The sequence below is a fragment of the Falco punctatus genome (genome assembly GCF_963210335.1).
Source record: "Falco punctatus genome assembly, chromosome: 14".
NCBI lineage: Eukaryota > Metazoa > Chordata > Aves > Falconiformes > Falconidae > Falco > Falco punctatus.
In genome coordinates this window covers 6269501-6296334 of record NC_137594.1, presented here as the reverse complement: position 1 = coordinate 6296334, position 26834 = coordinate 6269501, and the positions used below count along the sequence as shown (strand labels likewise).

Below are 26834 nucleotides of genomic sequence, written 5' to 3'. Positions count from 1 at the left end.
TCTAATACAGAGCCTTACTTTTATCAAGCTATCATTTCAATCCAGGGCAGGCTCCTTGAAAATACCTGCAAAGCCATTACATTGTCCTCTTGCAAAGACCCCTGTAAAACCGAGTGCAAAGACTTTGTTAAGGAGAGCTGTTGTACAACGGCCACTTAGGCTGACCATTAGCGCCTCGTTAGCCCTCTGAGTGGGCTGTATCCGCCTGGATCTCCCTGGCCTGTAAGCTTTGCAAAGCCAGCGAGCTGCCCTCGGACAATTCTCAGTTGTCACGCTAAGTTGGTAAAGCCTCTCTGAACAGCTGAAAGCTCGTGCTTACATAGAAATCCCAAGTCCTCAGCACCCAGGGAAACCACCAAGTGACGAACAGCTCCCCAAAACCTAGGCTTGCACTCTTCTGTTCAAGTTTACCACTTTGCTGTAAAAGGGCTAAGCAAATATTTTTCTACCTACCACACAAGAACATGTGGTTTATTTTATGACAGTTGTACCAGTAGCATTTGTAAAGCAATGAGTCACTGAGTGGTAGTTCAGCAGAGTAATTCAAATATTTATTTATACTGTATTATAGCTGAACCTTTGTATTTTTTTTATGTGGAATCTTCACTTCTGGCTAAGCTTTGGGATGGATGTAGAAGTGTTGCACTGAAGTCCTGGCCTTAAGTTGAATCTGAATGAGGCCCATATGGTGGAGAAAAAGACTGAGGGCAGTGTACAACAGAACACAAAATAAGCTAGAACTGAACAAGGTAAACAGGAACAAACTGTAAATGAACGTAAAAGAAAACAGCAGGTTTTTTCCTAATGATTTCAGGTGCAGCTTTTATGTAAATTAGTAATTGCTTCCCACATTTCTGGACTTGCTTTAATGTTGGTGAAAATCACCTTTAGTGATAGTCATATTTTTATTTATTCACTACTGCTTACACATTTCACATCTGTTTGGAAACATGAGTATTTTTAACAAATACCAGGGCAGTTTTACTAAAAGAACTGTGATATGTTCCCATAAACACTGGTTTGCTTAGAAGCCTCTTCAAGTCCTGCTCCCATTCCTATAAACTGCTTTTAAAATAAAAGTGAAAAACCTCATGGTTTAAGTCCCAAGGACTCCCACTTTGATTTTACTTGCATCTAAGTAAAGGGGGAATAACTCTGCTGAATTGCAGTACTGTGAAGGAAGCATAGGCAGAATCAGGTCCTTAACAGGTTGTGCTGAACTTTGCTTTTCTGATAAACATACATGTTTCCCCTACACATTCTTTCAGATAGTATAAAATTCAGACAGTATAAAATTCAGATTCAAACTGGAGAATCCCATTGAACTGAGCCGAGAAACACGTGAGGAAGAAGTCCATGGTATTAGAAAGCTGAGAGCCATACATGTGTCCAAAACAGCCAGCTCTTTGTAGAGCTTAGCAAAATATTTTGTCTCCTTGAATTTAGATTTCTCGTTCATCTTTTAGTCTTCTGTGCTTGTCACAGAAACAGACTGTACAAGTACAGTTCTGCTTACAGCAAACTTCATGCATGTGTCAATTCTCTTAGATTAGCAGCATACACTAACTGTGTTTTTAAATTTCGCTTATGATAGTAAATAGGAATAGCATTTATTTTTTACTTTCTTGGTCGACAAAGCAAGAAAATGTCTGTTGTTTCTAAATTTAAACTCTGCATTATAACGTGCAAAACAAATCTAGCAGTATAGTAAAATCTACCAGCTGTACTTTAGTACTGAAATAAAAGTAAGCATTCATCATCAAATTCAAATGTTTGAGAGAGCATTCTAACAGATTCATTCTGAAATAAGTGGCACTAGCAAGTTTGTAGAGGGTGTGTGGAGAACTGACCACTTTTTAACATAAAGGACACCAAGAATTTGGTATGCCCTGCTTCTTGCTTTCCTTTCCTTATGGAATATCAACATGGAAATACAATAATGAACTGGTTTATTTTACAAAAGAAAACACAGATTTGATAAATGAAATGCATCATTATGCTTTAAAATCAATAGACCCCACCCCGTGTTCTTTGGATTTCCACATAAGTTGTACGTGTTGATTAATGTTTGTAAGTGAAAGGGTTAAACCATGTACGGAGGAACAGCTCTAAAGAGATGGCTCCCACATTGCATTCCCAGTTCTTCTGATGACGGGGTGCACACGTGGACTGCAAAGGGAAAAATCCTTGCTTCCTCTGTATGAAGAACATTGTCAAGATTACTTTAACCCACTGCTAAAGAATGCCTTTATTTTTTAGTGCGCATTTCTTGCACCTTTGAAAACTGCCTTGCTTTCCAAATGAAAACCTAAAATATTTTTTACAAAATGATTACATTGAAGAATGAACAGCTGTTTGCTATGCAACCTATCAGCAATGAGCCTGGGGAAGAAATATGTTCTGTATTATGAACATAGCCAATATGAAAGTGTTTATATGATGTAATTGCCTACAATGACAGGGACTATACATGTTGACCAAGAAGTCCCTTCCCCCTATGTCATCTTGTCAATTTTCCTTTTCCAGCCCTTTCCCAAGGGACAGTATCAGTCTATACAAAAATGCCCTTCTTCCAGTGCAAGATTCTTGTGTCTATTAGTATTATTATTCCAGTTTGCTCCAAAACCCACAATGATTGTGGCGCTTCCACCACAGGTATTATTTACATACATACACTTAAATATCCTAATAAAAGTTAGTTATTTAGATTACATCTTTAAATCTATAGCAGGAGAGGGAAATGGCTTTAACAGAGTTCTGACCAGGTGAAAGCTGCTGTAAACAAAATGGGAGAAGGGCACAAACCCAGGTTCTGTTAGTAGAATCAGCAACAGGGACAGATGACATCAAGGGGAAAACACAGCCCTCGTGTGGAACCGGGCAGTTGATGTGGCATCAGGGCAGTTTTCAGCTAGTAAGGAACAACAGAGACCAGACCGGAATTCCAGGTTCAATGAGACTGAATTTCAGAGAAAGGCGGGACTTCCAAGAAAAATGGTGTAAGGTCATTAGAGATGAGTCTACATGGAAGCTGCGGCTGGCTCTTTTTCTGCAAGCTTTCAGCTAGGGCTTCATTTGATCTGGACTGCTAATAAAGGCAAGCTCCTTCTTCCAGAAGACTCCTTACACAAAGAGGAAATCATAAGCGCCTCAACTGAATCTTTCAGTTTCTTTAAAACACCTGAATGCCAGAGAAGGTAACTAGCAGTGTGTACTCATGCAGGCAAAATGCTGCGTCCGGAAAAGTCTCAGGAATGTGAAAACACCACTTTTAGCAGTAGTTTCTAATTGCCACGTCACTACTGTAACATACAACTCACTTGCCGTGGTTTCTGGGTTTCTACATAAACCTGGACCATGGAGTCATGTAGCTGGAAGCCTCTACAGCGTTGCTGCCTATCAGGAGCGGAAGATCAAAGATCCAGCCTTACGTACAGTGAGCAGCAGGAGCTTTTACAGCACGCAGTTGTTCTGTTGTAAGTCTTCGTATGTATGTGTTGGAGGAAGTACACCTAATGCGGTGGTTTGCAACCATGCGTAATATAAGGCTTGATGAGCTTTTTCCAGTGAAAATGCGGAACTTTGGGGATTTCCCTAGCAAGTTTAAGACCTCTTTTGATTCTAAGAAGGTTGTAGAAAATTAAAAATCTATATGCTTAAGAAGAGAAAAAAGGAACTGAATAAAAAGCAGTGTCTTCTTGACATTAATGGGGTGTTCACTGAAATTCCTGCGCAGATGTCATTTGATGTTTTCCCTGTGAATAATTCAGATGAGGAATGTCTTCTCTTTCATTTTTATTACTATCTAGCCCTTTCACTTTCATTTTGACCTTCCAGGTAACTACACAAATTTACTGCTGGGAGGGGGTGGGTGTCAATAGTTGGCACATTGATTGGCCCTACGTTTTAAACTGTGGGTCAGATTCTGAAGCGAGACCCAGCATCCATTCCAGTATTATTTTTCTAATGTGAATACTGACTGCTTCACAAGATACAGTGCCATATTTTTTGTACATCTGGAACAAATGCTCCAATTACCATATTTTGAGAATTTAAATACAAATAGAAGAGGAACACAAATAACTTACAAATGCAAGCAAGCAAGAGTGTTGCAACTAATGAGACACATTATTTCTAAGCAGAGGTAACAAAAAGGAGGAAGTTAGGGCAGTCATGAATTTTTAGAAGACAGACATGTTGAATCAGATGGCCTTTATCTCTCTCAGAAATCTTACTGCCTTTCTTTCCTTGGCACTTCCTTCAAATACCCTTCCAACACCCTGAGGCACAACATGGGACAAAGGCCTCCAATGAAAAAAACACATAAACCAGTGCAAGTCCTGTAATTTATAGTAATGAAAAGCAGTTTTTCTAGTGTATGTCATGAAATCAGTCTGCTGCCCTGTACAGTACACTAACAGAGACCATCTGAGCATCACAGATTACAGTTTAAATTGTTTACATAGGTGCACATGGCAAGAAGAGGAGATGACATGTACTTATTTTGGAAATCACTAAGTAGACAGGCAGTCCTCCAGACCTTTCTGGAGGTTAACTGATCTCCTGGAAGCTGTCTTCTAGGAACGTAAGGATTTTTATTTGTGCTCTTTAGAACTGTGAACTGTAAGATACGCTGTTCTGACTTTACAGTTATACCTGTAGAAAAAATTCAATAGGAATTACCCTCTTTTAACTTAGCCTAGGTGAACGGTTGTTTGGTGTTTTGGTGGGTTTTGTAGGTTTTTTTTATAAGTGGACAGTAACACTGCACTGTTAAATGAGTGATTTTGACCCTGAATCTTTTGTGAAGAAAGATGTGTATTGTACCTGCATGTATAAGCACAACACTAAGTTTATTAAACTCTACATATTTGTACTGTAATTGATTATTATATTTTTTTTATTTCACATTGTTTAGAATACAGTTCTTTTTCTTTTTTAAAAAATAGGCTTTTATTATGATTTTCATCCTAGTTTGTGCAGCTGTGTATAGAGCTAGGTTTAAGGCTAGTTGGAAGATAAAAACTGTGTTTGTTGCAAGTGCATTTGCACAGATGCCATGGTCTCATTCTATTGGTTCTCTTTAAACACATTTATATGGTGATATATCAGCACCTCAACTCATCCGAAATTAGCCAAGAGGGGCATATAGAAAGAATGTAGAAAAAAGGCAAGTAATGGTGTATGTCAATCCTAACACTCTCTTAACTGTTGATACACCTGCAAACTTTGTTTGCAGTCATTTCACTTTTAATAAATTTAATTACTTAGTTTTCCAAACCAAATATAGTGAATTCAAGGATGTGGCAAACTGTATCTACTAAGGTCACTTTTGGAAGATGTCATTCGGTTCTTGTTAAAGGCAGAACTGAGGGGGGACAAATGGAAAATCAGACATTGAAACCATAGATATTTTCTGCATATTCTCAGAACTGTGTTTTGCTTATTCTAGGGAAGGAATGAAAGTATTATTTCTATTAATCACTAGCTGTCACAGAAATATTTCTCATTAAGAAAGCTCATATGAATCTGTGTAACTTTAAGTAAATGCGAAATATTATTACTTTATATACTACCCGTTAAAACAAATATTCATCATTAAAAAAACAAAGTAGTGATGTTTGTTATTACTGTGGACTGTGAACAGAAGGAGAATGGGACAGAAAGTACCAGGTGTGGGTAAAACCCTGATATTTATGCCTACACTGAAGCACTTCACTGTATGTGGTGAAGGAGCACAGTGGCACTTTGCGGGGAATAAGTATCAGTGAAGAACTTAAAGCCCCGAGAAAGAAAAGGGACCATGTTGAGAGGTCAAGTACATTCGATGCTACCCTCAAATGCATTCAGTAATGAACAATGAGGCAGTAATGAGGATGAGGCAAATATCTACTCAGACTTTTTATGCATCATTAGTCAAGACAGCGGGTATGATGGCTGAACCAAAATACTCAAGGAAAACAACTAATTTTGGATCAAGCCACATTTTTTTCATTTTCTCCCCAGCAAAACAATAAATTGAAAAGAGGGTTGACCAGAAACAAAACATTGTCTTCAGCTTATTTAGTCCCTCTTCATTTTAGTTTTGCTACATAAATTAGAAGTGAAACATTGACAGTTTTGTTCTGAAAATCTTGTAATGAAATGCTTAGTCTCTCCTAAATATATTTCCTTTCTGAATGTTTTTTCTAAAACCATTTATGAAATTTGACCCAATTTCATAAATACTTTTATTCTCCCTTCATGATGTGTTGAAGTGGTTAATCACATTCTCCATTGCCAGTATTTTGTTTCCCGGGACTAAAGACCACTCATGTTTTTATCCTCTTAATTGAAATGCGTAATGCCTCATCACCAAAATATTTGAATGTTTTCCATATTAAAAAAACGCTCTCCACAAAACCTCTTCCCTTCACTTTTCCTTCATGTAGTAGAACAACAATGCAAAAATGAGAAATCAGTATAGTTAAATTTAAAGATATGTGCATGAGTGACAAAAGCTGAGGTTGAAGAGATGGTTTTTGTACGTGGTTCTGAGAATGGCAAAATATTTGTCCTTCCTCAGGTTCTTCCTTCACTGAGCAGGTGGGGGAATGCAACTGGTGTAATCCCTCAAAAGGAAGACAAATTACTCCAAGGTAGCATCAGCCTGACACAGTCTGTGTTCCAAGTCCAAATTCCTGAATGAAAAAGGGAGGGGAAGGCATGTATTGTTTACCTACTACAGACGGAATAGCACTAAACAAATTCTCTACAGTAATGATAGCTGTGGTCTACTGAGTTTAGCAGCAATTTCTTTTTTTCCTCAGGACACATACATATATATGTGTGTGTGTGTATATATATATACGTATGTTTTGCTCCTTGGTAGAGTGAGCTGCAGTAATTAAAGCAACAAATCCAGCAACAATCCACACGCCTCTCCAGAGTTCCATGGTTCAAATGTACAGTCTTTCTGGCTAGCCCCAGACAGGAGGATGAGAAGTATTTTAAAGCCAGAGATTATTTGGATAGCTGCTCTCTCTAAAGTCAACAAAATCATAAGTCTATTAGTTTGACATTTGAAAGCCACACATCCCAAATGAAGACAAAAAAAAAAAAAAAAAAAAAAAAAAAAGCTGGTAGGGGGTTTTTTTGTTGTTTTTTTGTGAGGACTTTTCCCTCTTTTTAGACAAACGATTTCAGACTTGCCTGGACTGAGCTGCAGCTAATTGTTTTGCCATGCTGAGCAATCCTGAAGGGGACTGTGCTAAATTCAGAGTAAAGAGGATGCCTTGTTTTGCTTCTGTGGTGGTTCTATGCAGATATTTGATAAGACAAAGCACAGGAACGAGCTGTTTGGGATGCTGCAGTCGAGTGCCCTGGAGATGGAGTAAAGCTGTCCACTATGACTTAGACACAGATATCTTAGCACAGTTCCCACATAAATGAATTGAGATGGAAGTATAATGTTTAGTTGCTAATTACATTTAGACTCCTTTGGGGAACCCACCAAGATTTCTATGAATGTACAGTTCCAGCCAGTGAGCAGACAGAATTAATCCATTGGTTTGCTCTAACAGGGGACCTAAAAAGAACAATTACTTACACTGCTGTGATTGCCCTTCTTCAAGGTTAAATTCTCCATACAGATTCCACTGTTGTTCACATCAGATGATTTTTATTTGAAGAGCCCTGAAAGCTATTACATTAGCTATCCACTTATTTATTTTTGCTAAATTAACAATAGTGCTTTTGGTTAATGATAACGATTTATATTTTTTTCATTGGTGGCATCTTTATCCTTTAAAAGCCACATTTTAAAAACATAAAAACATTAAAAAAATCGGAAAATAAAACTTGGGAGAGACTTCAAAAGGTTTTCTCATCATAACCCGATTTTCCAGCAGTGACTTCTGATGACAGATGTTTGTCTAACAAAACCTGTTTGTTCTAAAAACCCTCCATACCTGCCACACATTACCTATTCTAATGCTTAATTCTTACTGCCTTTACAACATTTTTCTTAATGACTTGATCTGAATTTCACTTGATGCAATTTAAACTCATGATGTGCGTCCCCTGATTGTGCTTGGGTTTTCATACGCCGTCTCCTTCTAGTTGAGACGTTGCCAGTGCTGAGACAGCACAAAGATTTCTTCAGTTGTACCGTCCATTTTCCACAACAGCATGATACTGTTAATTCTCATTCAGTTTGTAGTCCCAATACAGTCCCTTATCCCTTGGTGAGGAAATGTGCCTTAAACTGACGTTCTCTGGCATAGGTTCATCAAATTCATTACTTCTGCGTAAGAATCCTGCCTTTATGCCTTTCGTTTCCTTTTTTTTAATTAGTGCACTCGCAATTTTTGTGTATTTACTCAAATACTGCATTCATATACATATACATGTACAAATATACATATTTGTAAGTTGGAAGTAGCAAAGTGGATGCACACTAATGCAAGTAAGATCTCTGGTGTAAAATACTGTCATTTGTTATAGTGAGTTCTCTGTTCAAGAGAGTTTCCAAGACATGAAGAAATATGGGGATGTTTATAGGGAAACCATGTGTGGATTGAGGAGAATGATCAGGAACTGACGATGTAGCAAAAGATGCAATATTTAGCTCTTTCAGACAAGAGGTAGCTGAGGAAGTAACAGTAATAATCTCATTTTGCAACCTGATTCTCAAAAAAATCATACGTTCATTAACACTATTAACATTTATTAACTATTAACAACATTAACACTATGGCTATTGCAGGTTCCCCGATTAGACTTGACCAGGTGTTTATGTCTCTTCCTAATGTTTTCAGAAGGGGAAATGGCTTTGCTGTCAAAATACCGCGTTCCTCTCCTGCACTGCCAGGTCTGTTCATGGGAATTCTTTGTCGAACAGACACATGTAACACTGATTCCTAAACGTTACGTCAAGCAGTTTATACACACATCAGGTAGGTTCTCCTCAGCAGTCAGCATGGTCTATATACATCCAGTGGGACTGCATCCTATGAAAATAAGGTAAATTTTAATCTGTAAAATAGATTGCCACGTTTTGGCTAGCTTGGTTAGGCTTTCCATGTCAGTGCATATTTTAGGCATTGTATTTTAGGAGAATCTTACTAATACTAAGGTGCCTTTACAGTGTCAGGGAGGCCTTCCTAGCTCTAAATGAAGAACATAATTTTCATGACCAAACTATTTTTCTTTCTAATACAGTATTTTTGTTTTTTTCTTTTAGGTAGAGAGGATTGTAGACAAAAGGAAGAACAAGAAGGGCAAATGGGAATATCTCATCAGGTGGAAAGGGTACGGAAGCAATGAAGACACCTGGGAACCTGAACATCATCTATTACATTGTGAGGAATTTATTGATGAGTTCAATGGACTACATGTTACTAGAGAAAAGCGATCGAGACATGGGAAACAGGCCAGCGCTCCAAAATTTTTGCGGGAAAGCCGAGGGACATCTCTTGAGAAAATGTCACATAGACCTTCTGAATCTGGGAAGTCTAAAGGGTCAACACACAAAAGAAAGAGAATTAATCCATCTCTTCAAAAACAGAAAAGAGGATACGCAGCAAAGCCAGCATCTGCTAATGACAGGGCTGCTAAAACTGTGACTTACCGAACTACTCCCAGCGGTTTACAGATCATGCCACTGAAAAAGCCACATAATGGTCTGCAGAATGGAGATGGCAGTCATGAAAAAGATTCTAGGCATTTTGGGAATGGCTCACAACAGCAAAACGTGGATTTAAATGATCACGAAGGAGAACAAAATTTGCCCAGTGTGTTGGAAGTTAGTAATGATTCACCTGTTGTGAATGGAATTGGTATGTGATTTAAACAGCTATGGTCTTTTGGGGGGCGGGGGCGGGGGGGGGGGGGGGCTGGTGTTTAATTGCAGCAACTGCAAATAGAGAGGCCACTCATGGAAAAATCATTGTCACGCTCCACAAGTGATATGGAGAGAGCATGAGGTTTCACACTCTTTCCCAATGTGTTATACCATTTTTTTATCAGTTGGCTGCCCTCCTTCTATTTCCCAAGGAGTGACATGAAGCAGTGGGGTTTGTTACCTGCCTTTGCAGTATAAAGTCCTTGTGAGGAAATGATGACAAGGCACCGAGTAGGAATGACAACTGAGATATGTATAATACTGCAGCTTTGATTTTGCGTATGACCAAGTCACAAATCACTTCTCAGTTACTGTGGGCTCAGACCCAGTGGTCTAGAAAGATCAGGATGATTTTAAAAGCAAAATCCATACTGCTGTTGCTAAAGTATCCTAGTGGAATGGCCGAATACCATTCCAGTTCCTCAGTATTAATGCTTGTCATATTCAGGAGTACTCAGAACTGCCAGGTCCTTGTCTCTGACTGTGACTGGATACATCAGTAGTTGCAAGACATACTTGATGGGAAGTTACAAACAGCCTCAAAATAAACAAGAAGAAAGAGGAGAAATTTCTTTCTGATCCTCATAGTTACCCAATAGCTTAGTTGTCAAAGAATAAAGGTTTATGTTCTTTATAGATGCTGTTCGGCTTAATGCAACTAAGTACCTCCTCATTATCTATGTGTGTCCAATTCTTTGAGTTTTGGGGGTTTTTTTCCAATTTTTTCCAATTCAAAATTCCAATGCAAAATTTAAAGCCTCAGTGGTGCTTTGTGGCAGTAATTTCAGGAGTTAACAATGAGGTGTACATTTTATTTGATCAGGTTTTGCGGTTTGTGGGTTTGTTTGGGCTTTTTTTTTTTTTGACCTTTACTTTCATTGAAGAAGTTCTTGTCCCTATACGAAGGGATAAAGTGGAAGGTATCCTGTCAGTCATTAGGCAGCCCCAGCTTTTTTAGCCTTCCTACCATGTGGAAGTCTTTCCAGATTCCTAGTAGTTTTCCGTATCCTCTTGTGCCTTTGGTGTGTGGGGTTTTTTTAATACCTTTTAAAAACAGCAGGAGCTGTTCCAAATGGTTTCCTACTGCTTACTGATATAGTGGCGATACAACCTTTTGAGTATTATTTTTTTCTGCTGTTACACACTGCATAAAGGTTTGCATTGAGGATACACAGTTGCTCTTAGGGTTTTTTTCTTTGCTGGTTACAGTTAATTTAGAACACAGCTATATGTATGATTCTTTTCATTATGCATTTAATCTGCTTTACTGTTGCCAATTCACCTTTTTCTTATGACTCAGTGAAGCTCTTCAAAATTTTGTTCTGGTTTTTACTCTACTTATTTTGTATTCCCTTCAAATTTTCCTCTCATACTTCTCTTCCCAGTTCATTAATACGTACATTAAATAAACTAATCCTTCTGCAGGTCCTTGGGGCAGCCAGCTACTAATCATTTGACATGATGAAAAGTAACCATTTGTTCCAATTATTTATTTTTATTAGCCACTTTCTATAGCCCATGATAGCACTCATTTCCTTAACAGCTTCTTGTGAACTGCTCTGCCAAAAACTTTTCAAAAGTCAATATAAATCGTATCACTTTGCTTTCCATTTTCCACCCTACTGGCAACCTAGCAAATGCTACTTGATTTGGGAAGTAGGACTGACCTTGCCTAGTCTAGTTGATTACATTCTATAACTACCGGGATCTTTCAAGCCAGGCATCAAATATCTTCTTACAGACTCCCAAACCAGCAAAATGCGTGGTCAGCTTTAAATGCCTACGTAGCCCTGCTGATGTCAATGACACCTCAAACTGAGAGTGCAGGCTTCTGTATTTTGATGACTTTGAGCTCATACAGGAGTGCTGACAAAGTTACCTGCTTCTTTAAAAAGACTTGCGTATCTAGTTACAGATGTGTATAAAGTTATTTTTCTTTGCTTTCTTACTGTTTCTAATGAAGTTTTTTTATCATTTGTTTTATGTTATTCGTTGGGGAAGTTCTTATACAAAATGTGTCTTTAAAATGCATTAATTCCCATATTTTAGAATCTCTTTTTTTAAAACAAAAAACAAAGGGCCACAAAGAACTGTGAAGTCAAATAAGTCTTTCATTTCTCCCCACGAGAGCTAATGAATGGCATCCATCAGCCCCTGTTTGAATAATCCCTGTAAGAGAGCTCTATTTCAGTAGAAAGCTGCTTTGCGTAAGCACCCAGGTGTTCTGCCATGCACAGAGGGCTCCTGGTCTAACAGCTGATGTCTGCAGCTCCTTGAAAAAGTTCCTTTATGACTGTTTTTGCATTCTCCAAATCCACCGCTTCTGTATTTTGCTGTCCTTTCTCCCTTGCATTCTGACCTCCCTGTAAGCAAAAGCAAGCAATCTTTAAATCTCTACCTGGTTCTCATCTGAAAAACCCATAGTCAGCAGCACTCCCAAGGTCAGAAATCCCTCCGGTCTTGCTTTGTGATACCCAGCGCATTCACAGTGGAGAAAACCACAAAGAGGAGAGATGAGGCTACCAAAGTAAGAGCAGACAGAAACTGATGAAGAAGGGTCAAAATAAAAATACTAGCTTTTTTTCCTAATATTGCCCTATAAGTTTGAGAGAAGTCACATTTTCTGATACAGGATTTTACATCATTTGAAATGTCAGATTGAAGAAACTTACACTACTCTTCAGCAAGTCCAGCAATTTACTGAACTCCATCAGTATTCACACTCACAGGGAAGCAGCCCAGAAGATGCCAATGTGATTCTGCCATGTGTCCTGTTAGTATCCCAAACTCATTTTAATTGGGATAGATGTCACATGAAAACTGGTCTGAAATTTTACAAATTCCAAATAAAGAAAGTTTCAGGGGAAAAAAAATGCCAATTTGTTGTATAACAGAAGTTTTGTTCCAAACATCTTGCGTTTCAAAACTTTCTCCAAATCTGAGCCAGGGTCCCAAGGCTTTGTCCCTTGAGACCGGGAGCAATGTGGCAGTCTGCTTGGCAGCGCTCCCACGTTTAGCTTCGAGGCAGCCAGCTATGCCAGAGGTTTCAGGCAGTCTGCCACAGAGTCTGCGAGTCGAAAGCGCGGCATGCCCCATCAGCGCCCGCAGGGCTCCCGGGCACTATATGCAGAACACAGAGGGAACACGGAGGACCTGGGTTTGGCTCCCAGAAGCTGTGGCTCCTGGGCAGCCCCATGCAGAATCCAGTGAAGCTGGCATTTGTGTCAGCTTTGAGATTGCCTGTACGGAGCCCAAATGAATGTCAGACTCATTTCACAGTGAAGCGTAAGGGTGCACCAGACATGTGTGTAGAAAGTTTAAGTTGGGCTTGAGATGAAGCCTAGGTTCAGAAAACTCAAAAATTCCTCACAACTTGAAAACTCATTTATAGGCCCAGCTCTGCTGCCAGTGTTGGCCTGTAGTTGAAGGCCTTCAAAACCCATCAACTTGAACCAGTATTCTTTCATTATCATAATAATGTTTAGCTACCAGCATACTGAATCAAGCAATATAATTAGTAACTTATAAACTATAACTAATCAAAAAGTATCTTCGTTTGTTTGTCTGTGGCATGCCATTTCTATTGAAACAAATAATAGCTATTTGAAAATTAGGTTTTGATGACTCCTTGAATGGAGTTCCACCAGCCTGTGTTTCGTTTTGTGTAGACATTCACTTGGGTACCAGCGTTTCCTGATCAACCTATAGATAAAACTCTCACCAGTAAGCTATTTACCCCAGAAGGATGGCTGTATACCTACAGATGTATGCACAAAATCATATATGCACCCCTGTGGAGGCCTGGAGCCTTGCTGAAGTTGGGAAAGACCTTTCCCACCAAAACCTCTCTTCTACCTTCCACACATCCTGTCATAAGGAGAGTAGAGTCATCTTCACTGACAGTTATTTAAGGGTCTGCAAATTGGAAAATGTTGAAAAAGTCTGTGGGACAACATCCAGTGATGCTCTCAGGAGTTAACAGTACCATTCTTTCTGATTACATATATCGTCTTCTATTACCACATTTCTCTTTCTCTCCAGATATTGTAATTGAGAGTGATTGTTTTGTCAAGTTTCTTGACAGCATCAAAAAACATTCCCTTTTAATTTTGTCTTTCCTTTTTCTACATCACTCTGTTTCTGTACCATCTGCTGAAGAATTTTTGCTTGTCACGTATCACTAACCACTGTTTTTCTCCATTAGGAAAATCTTTGTAGTCTCATGGTGCCCTTAATTTAAATACTCTCTGTGAACTTAGTCACTGCTTCCTCTTGTTTTTTTAGCTTGTTCTGTTTTATTTATTCTGGAGCAATACTGGCAGTAAAAGACAACCAAATATGCTTGCTTTCTCAGTTTGGATAAAAACTCATTGCTTTTAGATATCTTACAGATGCTCCTTTAGTGAAGAAGTCTGAAATTATTAGTAAATTATCAACAGATCACTGCTTTTAAGTATGCACAGTATTAACCATTACCCACAAGAAAGACAGAAAGGAGACAGAAAAAGGCTATGGGGAAGACTGAGGAATGCCAAGCTGTTTTACCAGGAAGAGTAAGGCAGCATGGTTTATTTCACCTAGAAAAATTAAAGCCCTAACTCCATGATCTTTTTCATTCAGCTTAAACGCATGCTGCTCACAAAAGGAACAGTCCCACTCTCCTTCCCAGGATATCCTGATCGTTATTCCCATCCCTTCCCCTGCACCAGTTTTAGTACTCTTGAGGCTACAAGGCAAACCTGATCTGTTTGAAAATTAACAGTTTGGCTGGGTGAGTTTCCAGCCAGAAGAGTTCATCTGATCAGTTGACTACCTGCATGCTAGTACCAGCACAAGGATCACTAGGTAGAGTGGTGGCACAGAGCCACTGAAACTGTGATGAAACACTAAGACAAGATATATCTGAAAATAACAGTAGCTTGAGGTGTCCTCTTGTATTGGATAGCAGCAGTGGAAGGAGATGGGGACATCTGAATCCTCTAAAGTGTTGAGTGATCTGAGGCTCATTGCGATCTTTTCTCTCTTCCCTTTCCTACTCTCTGACTGCCTCATCTTTTTAGACTATAAATTTCTAATGTTTTCTGCAGTGCCTAGTATAATGGAGCCCCAGTCTCAGACTCAATCTGGAGTCTTTAAGCACTTTCTGGTACCAACAGCAGCAGCAGTAACATCATTGCAAGTTGTCCCCTTTGACAGTAGTGGAGTGCTAGAGAAGACCCAGGGACAGGCAACTAAACCGCAGAGGATTACAAGAATAAAAGAGGCTTCAGTTTGGAGAAGGGGAGTCTGAGGGGGAGTATGATCAAAGTTTACAAAATCATCAAGGCCTCAGATAAAGTGAATGCAGAACTGTCATTCACTAAACCCCTCAACAACAGAACTAGGGACCACTCACTGAAACTGGTAGAACATCAGATAAAAGCACAGATGAAAGAAAATTCTTCTCTGTGTAGTGGCTACACAACTTCTCCAACTCATACCATAGGAAGCTGTGGAGACAGGCAGCATCAACAGGCTCAAAAGGGGATTAGAGAAAGCCTTGAAAAGGTCCACAAGCAAATACCGAAGGAAACAGGAAGGTTGAAGCCTCTCATATTCCTATACAACACTTAGGGATGATACTAGGGCAGACGACTGCAGAAAGTGGCCCAGTTTGCATTTTCTCCTTAAGTAGCATCCTTTACTGCCATTCCTGGAGAATGATTAATAGATGCACCAGTGGTCTGGGAATATCTCAAGTTCCGTTAAAAAATATTGAAAGTGCTGATTAAAAACAAGGTGATAATTAAACTCCCACTAAGGAAGAAGTATTTTCTCCCCTTCTGCTTTCTTTTTGTACTTAGTCTGAGCATCAAATACTCACTACTAAGCCAGTAAACCACATTTAGAGGTACTGTAAGCTTACGTAATTTGTGACATCCTTCATTTGTTTTACATGCAGCAAGATTGCTTTGAGAATGTCTCTTTTTTCCTACGTCACAGTCATTTTTCATCTTGATGTATTAAGGCAGTGTTACCCTTGTGTACATTAAGCAGGTGCTAACTACTAACCCTCATGCAGAGAAAATCTGGGTGCTTTGGTGGCTCCAGAGCAAAGCTTCAGTAGCTCCATTACATCCATGCAGCGGGCATGCAAAATTGGCCTGGTTTCACATGAGTGTTGTCTTTAGATTTTGCTGATCATTTTTTCCAGTTTATCAGATTAAACAAGATTACAGGGCTGTGCTGTATATACTACTGAAACATCAATTTACCCGCTATATGTTGCTCTGTTAATCATCTATTCTTGGAAATGACACTTTTCCGTTTCTGTTTCTCTTATATGTAATTTAGATCTTTCCTCTGGTTAAATTTATGTCTGCTGGCATGCAGATAGTTAAAATATAGTGGTAAGATCTTTAGTTTCTTACATCATGTATTTAATTTACATCCTGGATACATTATTCAAACAAAGGAATACAACAAAAACATAAACAAAATTATTACTATGAGGCTTTTTGTTGAGCTTGATAATTTGTGTGAATTAATCTTCTGCTATTCTCTTAGCATCTGTATTTAAAATAGATGAGGCATAATCTTCAACACTAGGTTGATAATCAGTACAGGTAGTCTGACACTTCTTCCATTCAATGTTCATTTGTGCCTCTGATTTTGTAAGCTTTTTGCACTTTTTTGTGAGACTGAACTCTTCACATCTTAGTAGTTTATTGCTGGGTCAAGCAACATAGTAAGGACTGAATAGATAAAAATGTAATATTTAAAAGTCTGTCTCAGTCAAATAAGTAATTTGTTTCAGTGTATTATTCCCAATGACACAAGTTTTCCATTAGTAATTTCTTAAGTTGATTTTTGTTTGTAAGAATACATGTCAAAATATATGCAGTTGCAAAACCTTATTCATAATTTTTAAAATACAAGCACATGGTAATTTCTGCACTTGTAGATAAATCTTGTCAAGAAAACAAATTTCAAATTCTGCTGGCTTCAAATTACTTTTTTTCAAATTGATGATCTAATGTAATTTGTCAGTGTTTGCATTGCACCAGTTGAATCCTCCATTCAATATAATAAGGTGATGCTTTAGACGGTATCTCTTAATTTAACATAAAAGAGGTTTATGATTGACTGAAATAGCTGACTTTTTAACAAACATGCATTTCTGTGTGTAGATATATGTGTACACGCATGCACACATTACATGACAAGGCCCAATGACGCACCAGTTAAATACTATTAAGCACTCTATATATCTTAACATTATGTATCGTAACTGCAGGGTATATATACAGGCATTTCACACACTATGAACAATCCTACAGGTCGCTTCCAGCTGTGGGGTATCAGACCATTCAGTTTACCAGCATAAACGTTAAGTAGAAACATAGCTAATCCAAAGTGAGGGTAAGTGATTTTGGTTTGGAGAATAATCTGTTATGAATTCACCATTCAATTCTGTTCCAACAGAGCACTTTTAATTGGATAGTGGTCATTTAAACGATACAATTTAAATCTATGTTCTAATAGTCATGTCATCTGCCCTTTAAAAATTCCTGGCTATTTGATACCAGAAGCTGGAACAGGTCAGCTTTGGCAGGAGTAAAGAACAGAGCAAACAAAGGTGTTTTCATTCAGCTCTTTCTTGGCCTTTCTTAAATACACCGTATTGTGGGCTCATGTCTATTTAAACAAAAAACAGATTTGGAAACTATTCCAATGAACAGAGCGACTTTAATCTCTGTTCCTCAGGAGCCTGTCTCTGCTTTACTTTTAATGGCAATAGTGTGAAACATCTGTAATTAGAAAAGGAGTATTGCATAAAAATCTTGTACAGATATTTCCACCATTCTGGCTCAGCATTGTTACCAATCATAATATATTGCCTATTACAGAAGAACTGTAAATATAAACAAAGTAATAGTTTACAGTTCATACACAGTGTAAGTCAGAATAAACCGTCTTTTAAAACTGACATACTTTTAGCCTCATTTGTTTTTAAGGAGGAACTGTATCATGTCAGTTCCCTTTCTTTCCTAAGCTGGATAGCCTCCAAAATGGCATCAACATTACTATTTCCTATGTACAAAGTCCAATATTAATATCATACCTGTTTGTCAAAAGACAGTAATTACTGTTCCTGTAAAAGGTAATGCGCAGACGCTCGGGATCAGAGCAGGGGACAGCTAACTGCTACTTCTAACACCAGCCACAAGGATACGTGGAAGAAAATGCCAGTTGTGGCAGCTTAGTAAGAACTCCCCTGACTTACTGTCACATAGAGGTGTGCACCAGGTGTGTAGTCGCGTTGTCCTTGGAATCTGGTCATGACTTTCTGGTCCCCATAAAAGGAAGAAAATGTAACTTCAAAAGATGGGATTTGGAATAAACCTGTCATGTCAAGTTTTTCCAAAGCTGAATCAGAACCTTCCTATGAATTCATGGATCACCCCAAATGCATGTGAAAGACTGCGGTGCAGTTGTTTTCATCTTCAAAGCAAAACTGATCCCATTAGGAGTACCAGTCCTACGTGCTACAGTTCATTGGATCTAGAGGTTGTCTGATCAAAGAAGAAAAAGTACTGCGTGTTGGAATATAGCATAGGAAGGATGGCTTGAGGCCAAATTTGGCTAGCCAGGCATATTTCTGATTTACCAAATTTATCACATAGAGGCTGTTGTAAATACTGAGCTAGAAAGTATCACTCTATTTCTTTGAAGGCATAGACATAATTGTGCTTTGATTCTTTCCATCTGAAAGGTTCTTCTCTGGCCAATGGAAGCTTGAATCTACACAGCACTGTGAAAAGGAAACTGGATGGAGAGAAAGATTATGTCTTTGATAAGAGACTGAGATACAGTGTGCGTCAAAATGAAAGTAACTGCCGGTTCAGGGACATTGTAGTCCGGAAAGAAGATGGTTTCACACATATTTTGCTGTCGAGTCAGACTTCAGATAACAATGCACTGACCCCAGAGGTAAGCATGTAGCCATAAAAGCCAAAGAAAGCCATCCTAATGTGTGGGTTATCTTGGAAACACTACACTTGAACTGGATTTTATGTATTTTTTTTCCTAACTGATTTTCTTAGAAAAGAAATATAGAGTTCAGATATATCTAACTTTTTCACACTTGGGATTCCTGTCAAAAAGAATGCAATAGAAATTAATTTTTAATTTACATGTCTGAAACTGAAAATTAGAAGTAAAGAACGGAATGGCAGAATCGGTATTTCCAGCATGGATTGTGTGAGTCAGTTTTTCACATGTTGAAGTTACTGATATTACTATCCTTAGGAGAAATCTGGTCCCTTTCATTTTATTAATTTAAACAGTGCTCCAGTTATTGCATATGGAGAATTTCAGGCTATATCCTGAGACAGTAATTCTAAAAGTACATCTTGATCCCTAATTGCTTTTTCTCTGAATCACTTTATGAGTCCTTATTTATGAAACCTTAACCAATTAGGGGCTCTGTTCTCAGCTGAATTGCTTAGTTGTGCAACATATAGATTATATTGATGAATTCCCTTGTTCCAAACATCATACACTTAAGGTCAGACCTGGACTTGTAGCTTGTACTACTCCAGTACATACATGAGTCGCTGGAAGGGCTGAGAAGCTTTTCCTTCCATTCTCTGTGATCCCAGCATAGTGGACGGCAATACCCTGGTATACCTTTCCCATGTCAGAACAAAAGGGGTGTCAATAAATGCCTGCATCAGGATGCATGTCCTGGAGAGCAGAGAACATGCCTGAGCCCTGTTCCACATGGGCACTACTGGCCTGATGGAAAGGGGCTACCATAGACCAGAGAGGAAGCACCAGGAGCTGCCTCCCGGCCCCAGTTTTGCCTGTCGGAGCATCCTGCAGGCAGAGTTCCGCCACGAGCTGCCCACAGTGTAGCAGATCTCTGCCTTTTTCTGCCCTGCAGACACGCCAGTGCAGCTCTGTCTTACACAGTAACTTCAACATAAGAACGTATGAAATATCAGTTTGAGCACCACCTGAGGGAAAAGTAGATTGTAGCTTTGAGGAACTATTTCATTCAATAAGAAACCGAGTAACTTTGAAATTAATTACATGTAATGAGCTTCAGATAAAACCACGGTCAGGTATGATGGGCCCTAAATTTGACTCCCCTTCCCAAATGCACACCTACACATGGACATTAATACACAGAATGATACTAAATAGTTAAAACTGATGGTACATACATTTATCACTCCTAGTTTTAAAACTATATAATATTTAAAAGGACTGTCTTGTAAATTAACACAGAACACCAAACACCTGCTTTTAATACCAATTCCTTAAAACACATTCAATTACCTGAAATCCATCATTCCATCCATGTATTAATTACCACTAATTGACCCTGCAGGTAATTTAACTGAAGAGCTCAAGGGCCTGAAAAAGTATAAAATCAAGGCCTTACTATGCTCAGGGTGAACAGACATACCTTTACGTTGCTGGCTGTGCTGTTCCGCATCAGCAGTGTTCAAATGCTCTAACCAGTGAATTAATTCAGGTTCTTCAGGTCAGCCAAACCAATCCGTTTCATTCTTTGAAAACTTCCAATATGCTGGGAACCCACCTCTGTGGAAGAATAAATGATAAGCATATAACAGTTCTTTTCTTGCATCACCAGTATAGACTATTTCTAGAACTTTTACTGAAGCTTACTCAAAAATACATTTTAGAAAACCACATTACTGACCAGGATCTGGATGGTCAGGAATTAATCAAGGTAATGAGTTCTCCACACTGAGATTGTCTGTTTAAAACTCATCCAGGCTGAGAGCAATTGAAAGCTCTTGCCCTCCAAAGGCTGCTTGCTGGCAAACATGAAACAACTTCTTTGGCCTCGCTCCAGGCTGCTGCCCATGATCATTCACACCACAAAATCCAGCACCTCCAATATTGGCAATTCCACATCCTTGCTGGCAATTACAGCTAAAAATCCAAGGAACTGAAAGGACTATGTTGAATGCCTTGTTCCTGCAGTTTGTCACCCATAGCCATAGGTGAGACAAACTGACAGAGTATTTTAGGGACATTTACAACTTTGTCAGTTTTGATGCCTTTTATCACCAGTGAATAGAAAGTACAAATGCGAAATTCCTACAGAATGAAGAAAGTGTGTTTCACTTTGTCAAAAGAAATGCTGAGTCTGAGCTTTATTAAACATTCAGTAAATTATGTTTGCCAAATAGTAAATGATTAATTTATTCAGAACAGGTCTACTTGGTGTGGTTAAAATAGTGGTCTGGTTATTCTCAGCCATCTATGTTAGGAAAAAACCAAAAGGTGTGCGCTGCCTGCCATCATTACAAAATTAAGTTTATACAAAATCACTCTCACCCCTAAACAGCCCTTTGTGCTTTATCTTAATCTTCAGATAAAATTTAATAGTTTCATTCAACCATTGGCCTCTGCTATTTATGCCAATTTAATTAACATAACAAAGAACTTATTTATACCAAAAAGAAACACTTGAGAAGTCTACCTGAATCTTCATCCTATGTTTTTTGGTAGCCACATCACACCTGTGGGTTTATGCAGGCGATTTTGGCATGAAATGTGCTGATGCGCCTTCCAGCACCATTTGCACTGATTGAACTTGGCTGAGTGCCACTGTACTAATGGAGGTTTTTCTACAAAAATGTTCAGGGCACTATAGAAATTCTTTCTTATGTTTTACAAGACCTTATAAAACTTCCAAGCCAGTGTCACTAAACAGCACAGCTTGTTTTTATTCCAGTGGCTTAGGCTTGCTACTTTTAAAATTCATTTTAAAAATAGATAGGTAAAATATTTCATCATTGTAAATTCCATTAGGGCATTTTCTCTCATGGGTCCTTTGCTGCTTCTGAAGTTTGTTCTCCAATGCTGCTGCTGCTGTTTTAACTCAGAACATTTCAAGGATCCAAATTCTGTTTTAAACTTAAGATTAAATGGATCCATCCACTGGTTTTACTTTATACTATTAATGGAGCTAGGAATTAATATTACTCTGAAATAAAAGCAAAACATTCCCTAAACAGCTAATGTTTCCATTGAGGACCTATACAACTACTTCAAGTACACTTCTTATACAAAAGAACCAGGTTTCAAATTTCCAGCCGTGAGAATTACAGGGTTTGAAGTTCTGCCAGGTGCATTTTGGAGCACTGGGTTGCTTTCAGTTTTTCTACTTACAACTTTTCCTAACTTAAAGAAAAAAAAAAAAAAAAAAAAAGGCAGGTACAAGTTTACTGCTATCTGTACTTTTGCTCTCATACAAAGACAAACCGTGGGTCTTGGCCAGTTCTGCCTGAAGCCAGCCTTATAGGTTCCCAAGTCCGTCCTTTATCAAAAAGAATCTGCTTGCACAGAGTCAGTAAGTAACAAAAAGCACATTGATGTAAAAATGGGCAAGTGTGGAAGACATTCTAAGAACAACTGAATGGCTTTAAAATTTTGTTTTACTGTAATTAATATTTACAGATTATTTACCTTTAAGAATATCAACAGAGATTCAGAGAAGTTACCTTTTTAAACTACTTTTTAAACTTTAAACTACTACTATTTCTATTTATATGAACAAGTGACTTCTGTTCAAGACACTTTATGTAATTACCGTGATCAATTCCCAGCTCTCTGACTTCCCCAGAATGTAAGCAATATTAAAAGCAAAGGGCACCAAATGCCTTTTAAAATTTCCTACATCCAGTGAAAGGCATTAAAATAAGCTCTTAGAAGTTTAATGAAGTTTTAAAACATTTTATGTGTATTTTGCAATATAAGGTGTCCTGTTAAAGAACGAACCAGCTTATTTTCTTGACAGGATTAGAAAAATAAGCAACTTTGGAGCAAGTGATAATTTTATTATATATTTGGGTTTCAATAAAACAGTAAGTGAAGCATTAGGCCTGTTCTAAATTTGTAATTTGATTATCATGAGCTAAATAACTGGCCCATTCTGTTTTGTAAATGCTTCCTCAGAAATTTTAGTCAAACGCATTGGAATAGAAATACTGTCCCCACAACTGAAAATTAACTAAAAGACCATGAAAAAGCTAATTTAAAAAAGCATGGAACTGGAGAATACTGCAGTGGAGCCCTGCAAATAGTAATATTAGATCTGGTCCACTAGAGAAAGTAAAATTTAATTGGACAAATGCCACAGTTGTACCAAAATGAGGGAAGGTTTAAGGGTTGTGGAAGAGAGAAAAAGAATATGGAATCTGACAAAGAACTGTAACTAAGGACACATAGTATCTCTGTATTTGCAAACGGAATTCACTACTGCATTAAATGGAAATTTGTGCTCTGAACCAAAATTATATTTACTTTACAGTACTGCAGTTTAATACAGTTCTGCAGCCCTACAGACAAAGCATCTTTTTAATTTTTATTTTATTGTTAGTAGCTTTTCTATAAGCGTATAAACACCTGTAGAGAAATACCCATACCCAGATAATCAATGAGGAAAGGCGTGACACCAAGACATTTGGAAGTAACGGTGGACAGCGGGTTGGCTACAACTGTGCTGAGTGACAAGGTGACCAAGTGAATTTTGGTCTGCACCAGCAAAAGAATCATTGCATAGAACGAGGGAGTGAGAATTGACTTGGCTGGCATTGGTGTATTCCAATGAGCCTCTGAGTACCTTTGGATGATAAAGTTAGTTCACAAATATTAAAAAAAAAAAATAGCTCTTTGGAGCCTGACAACACCGATACATTATCGTTTCATGGTTTCTGATACTGTTTTATTTTGCTAGAAACCAGTGGAGCAGTGGAACTAAATTTCCACTCCTGCTCAAAAATAATATCTGAAATACTGTCAAAGCCTTCCCATTTTCAACCATAGCTGAGAAATCGATTCCTAATAACGGACTTTTAATGTCACCCTCTCCAAAACATTGAAAAAACAGTGATAGCAGAATCTTGTTTTTTCCTACGAGTAGTATAACTTCTGCTTAAAAGTTTGGTGTGCTTTTCGATGGCTTTAGCCATCCAAATCAGTGAGGGGTAAGATAAAAAAGAGACAGGTTTGTCATGGTAATGATGCATTTGAAGGGTAGCAGTGGTAACATGAAAGAGTAGGTACATATGCAGATATCACTGGAGAAAGGGGAATGGTAAAGAAACTTGCAGAATGGAGTATCATACCATGGCATCATATTTAAAGCAACACTCCTCATATTGTATAAAAATGTTTGACTGGTTCCCTGATATTATTTATACATCCTCCCTAAGAAAAAGCAGATTTTGAGAACATTTAAAATAAACTAAGAGGACAATCTTGTATCCCCATGGAACTAAGAAAATCAAAATACTGTATCTTTTTCTTATTCTAACATCCACCACCTTCAGAAGTTTCTTTTTTAACTTTGAACAGAGGCTTTAGGGGTTTATTTCCATTGTTTCCCATTTACAAAATGTGCAGGTTTGCTATGTTTTTACCGAGGACAGAGACAGCCTCTGAGACTCTGAGAATGAACTCCTAAAATCACTGATGACATTTTTGTACCTACAGAAGAATTTCAAATATACTTCCAAATTCTGCTGCTTTTAATTACTTCACTTCCACCCACTGTCACATACTCTGTATTACAGGCGTTCTGAAGTGCACTTGTAAAAGTGAAGCATCGAAAAGTTCACCACCTGTTTTCTCATGTCTTGGTCTCAGCAGCCAGTAACAACCATTTTTTTATGCAAACACATATGGAAAGCACACAGGTAGTGTTGCACTGCATGGTTTGAATATACAAGCTCAAGCTTGGTCTCACAAACCACAGGATTTCAAATAAAAGGCTACCTAGAATGGTATAAACAAAACTTCTGTTCTGTATTTAGGGACACTTCTTAAATAGGGCACTTCAGAGATCTGAAGAATTTTTGGAAACAGAAAGTAGTGAACGAAAACAATAACAAGCTAAAAATCTTGGGTTTCTCTCATGTCAAAACCATATTTAATCCCCCAGCCACATTTTGCTTTTACCTAAATTTACACTAACAGCAAATCTTTCAGTACAAAAGAGAAAAATGTGACTCAACAGAACCCTGTCTATAGGAAATACTTTGACACATGAGTATGTTTAAGCATGGGAGGTGTCACACCAGATGAAATCACAGCCCTTGAAGTGAGGAACAAATCACTAAAGAGAAGAGGGGAAGCTGAAATGGCTGAAATGAATTACAGCTTACAATCTACACTGAATTGTGACCAAACAAGAAGTTACCCATCAGGAATTAATAATATTTCCTTTTAAAAATTATTAGGGAAACAATTCTCTGCTCGGGTGAAAGGCCATTTTCTTATAATACCAGCAGCTCAATTCTATACAGATTTTGATTAGGTTTGATTTATGGTGCAATTAGTATTTTGATCCAGTTGTAAATCAGAGGCAAAATGTCTCTTTCAAGTGGCTTTTTTGCTTTAACATTTGTAGACTTTAACGATATCACTGAGCATAGAAAAATGAATAATATGTTTGTCATGTTGATGTATATGATGTCCTCTTGTCCTGCTTTGCTGTGGTTGAAGTCATATAAACCAAAGTAGTTGAAGAACTGAAAACTGGGGTTTGTAGATTTTGCTTACAATCTGTTGAGGTTAATAGGCTGTTGTTGTGATAACTGTGTTACTGAGGATGCAGTGATGTACACTGAATATACACGATGAAAATAAAAAAGTGATATTTGAAATTATTAAATTGAAACCAAAAATCATACGCTGGCTAGAATTGCCCATAGAACAGCCGACTCCTAAAAACCTTTTGAATTAGTAAGCATCCACAAAGCACTTCCAAATATAAAATATTTTGTAAACTCTCAGTGTTACCATTCTAAGTATATTAAAATTATATAAATACATATAATTGATGTAAGTATTAATAGTGCCCAAAATTTAAGTCTCTCAAAATCAATAAGGTTTGTAAAACTAGGGAAATGATATTGCAACGGCATGCATGTCGAATTGTTTACTTTTCTTTATCCACAGATCATGAAGGAAGTTCGGAGAGCATTGTGCAATGCATCAGCTGATGACAGTAAACTCTTACTTCTCAGCGCAGTGGGAAGTGTATTCTGTAGTGGCCTAGATTACTCATATTTAATTGGCAGGTTATCCAATGACAGAAGAAAGGAAAGCACTAGGATTGCAGAAGCTATAAGGTGACCCAAGCTTACCTATGATCTCTAAATTATGAAATGCAGTGTGTGATTATAAAGATATTTATCAGGTCCAAAAATGTTGTATATTTAAGTGTTGATTGCATTCTAATTACAGTCCTACAAATTTATTTAGTAAGAAGAACCTTGGACCTTTCCTTATTAGAAAAGAAAGCACATTTATTCCAATGCTAATATCCATAGGGATTTATTTTATTCCAGTTCTCTGTATTTAATATTTCAAATCATTCCTCCAAATTCAAATACAACTTTGTTGTTCTTTTTCCAAATTAGCTATTGCTTCATGTTCTACAGTGGTTCCTGAAAAGCAGATATTTTACTTGTTTTAATGTTCGTCATTTTAATGAATTTCAGTACAAATGGGAATCCATGGCTTACTCATATTCTGTTGAAATAGCAGTCTGCCACTGTATTTCAGAACTTTATTAGAAGGGTCTCCACTCTTTTTCTTAAATTTAAATTACTTAATATATATGTAAATATAGTTTTATTTTCATAACTAAAATGTGACTTTCCTTGTATATATCACATTACCTTAATAGAAATCCAGGGTTTATGACATGCAGTCTACAAATCAATCTGCACAATACATCACCAAATATTTCCATTATCCACAAGGTATACTTTATACATATTTGGCAGATTTTCCAGTATAAATCAACATTACCCCATTAAAGCCAATGGTATTTCACCGGTTTGCACCAGGAGAGGGTTTGGTCCCTTCCCCCCCCCAATTCCTAAAAATAAGTATTATTCTTCTGAGAGCTTTAAAA

At 37.8% G+C, this 26834-nt stretch overlaps 1 protein-coding gene across 3 annotated transcripts in view; it reads left to right on the top strand.

Annotated features, from left to right (window-relative positions):
• The window catches only part of CDYL2 (chromodomain Y like 2), a 65916-nt gene that overhangs the window by 27356 nt on the left and 11726 nt on the right, over positions 1-26834 (top strand). For all 3 annotated transcript variants that reach the window (XM_080410735.1, XM_080410734.1, XM_080410736.1), the window contains exons 2-4: positions 9224-9818; positions 18639-18856; positions 25871-26043. In XM_080410735.1, the coding sequence (XP_080266861.1) occupies positions 9224-9818; positions 18639-18856; positions 25871-26043 (986 nt within the window). The remainder of the gene's footprint in view (positions 1-9223; positions 9819-18638; positions 18857-25870; positions 26044-26834) is intronic.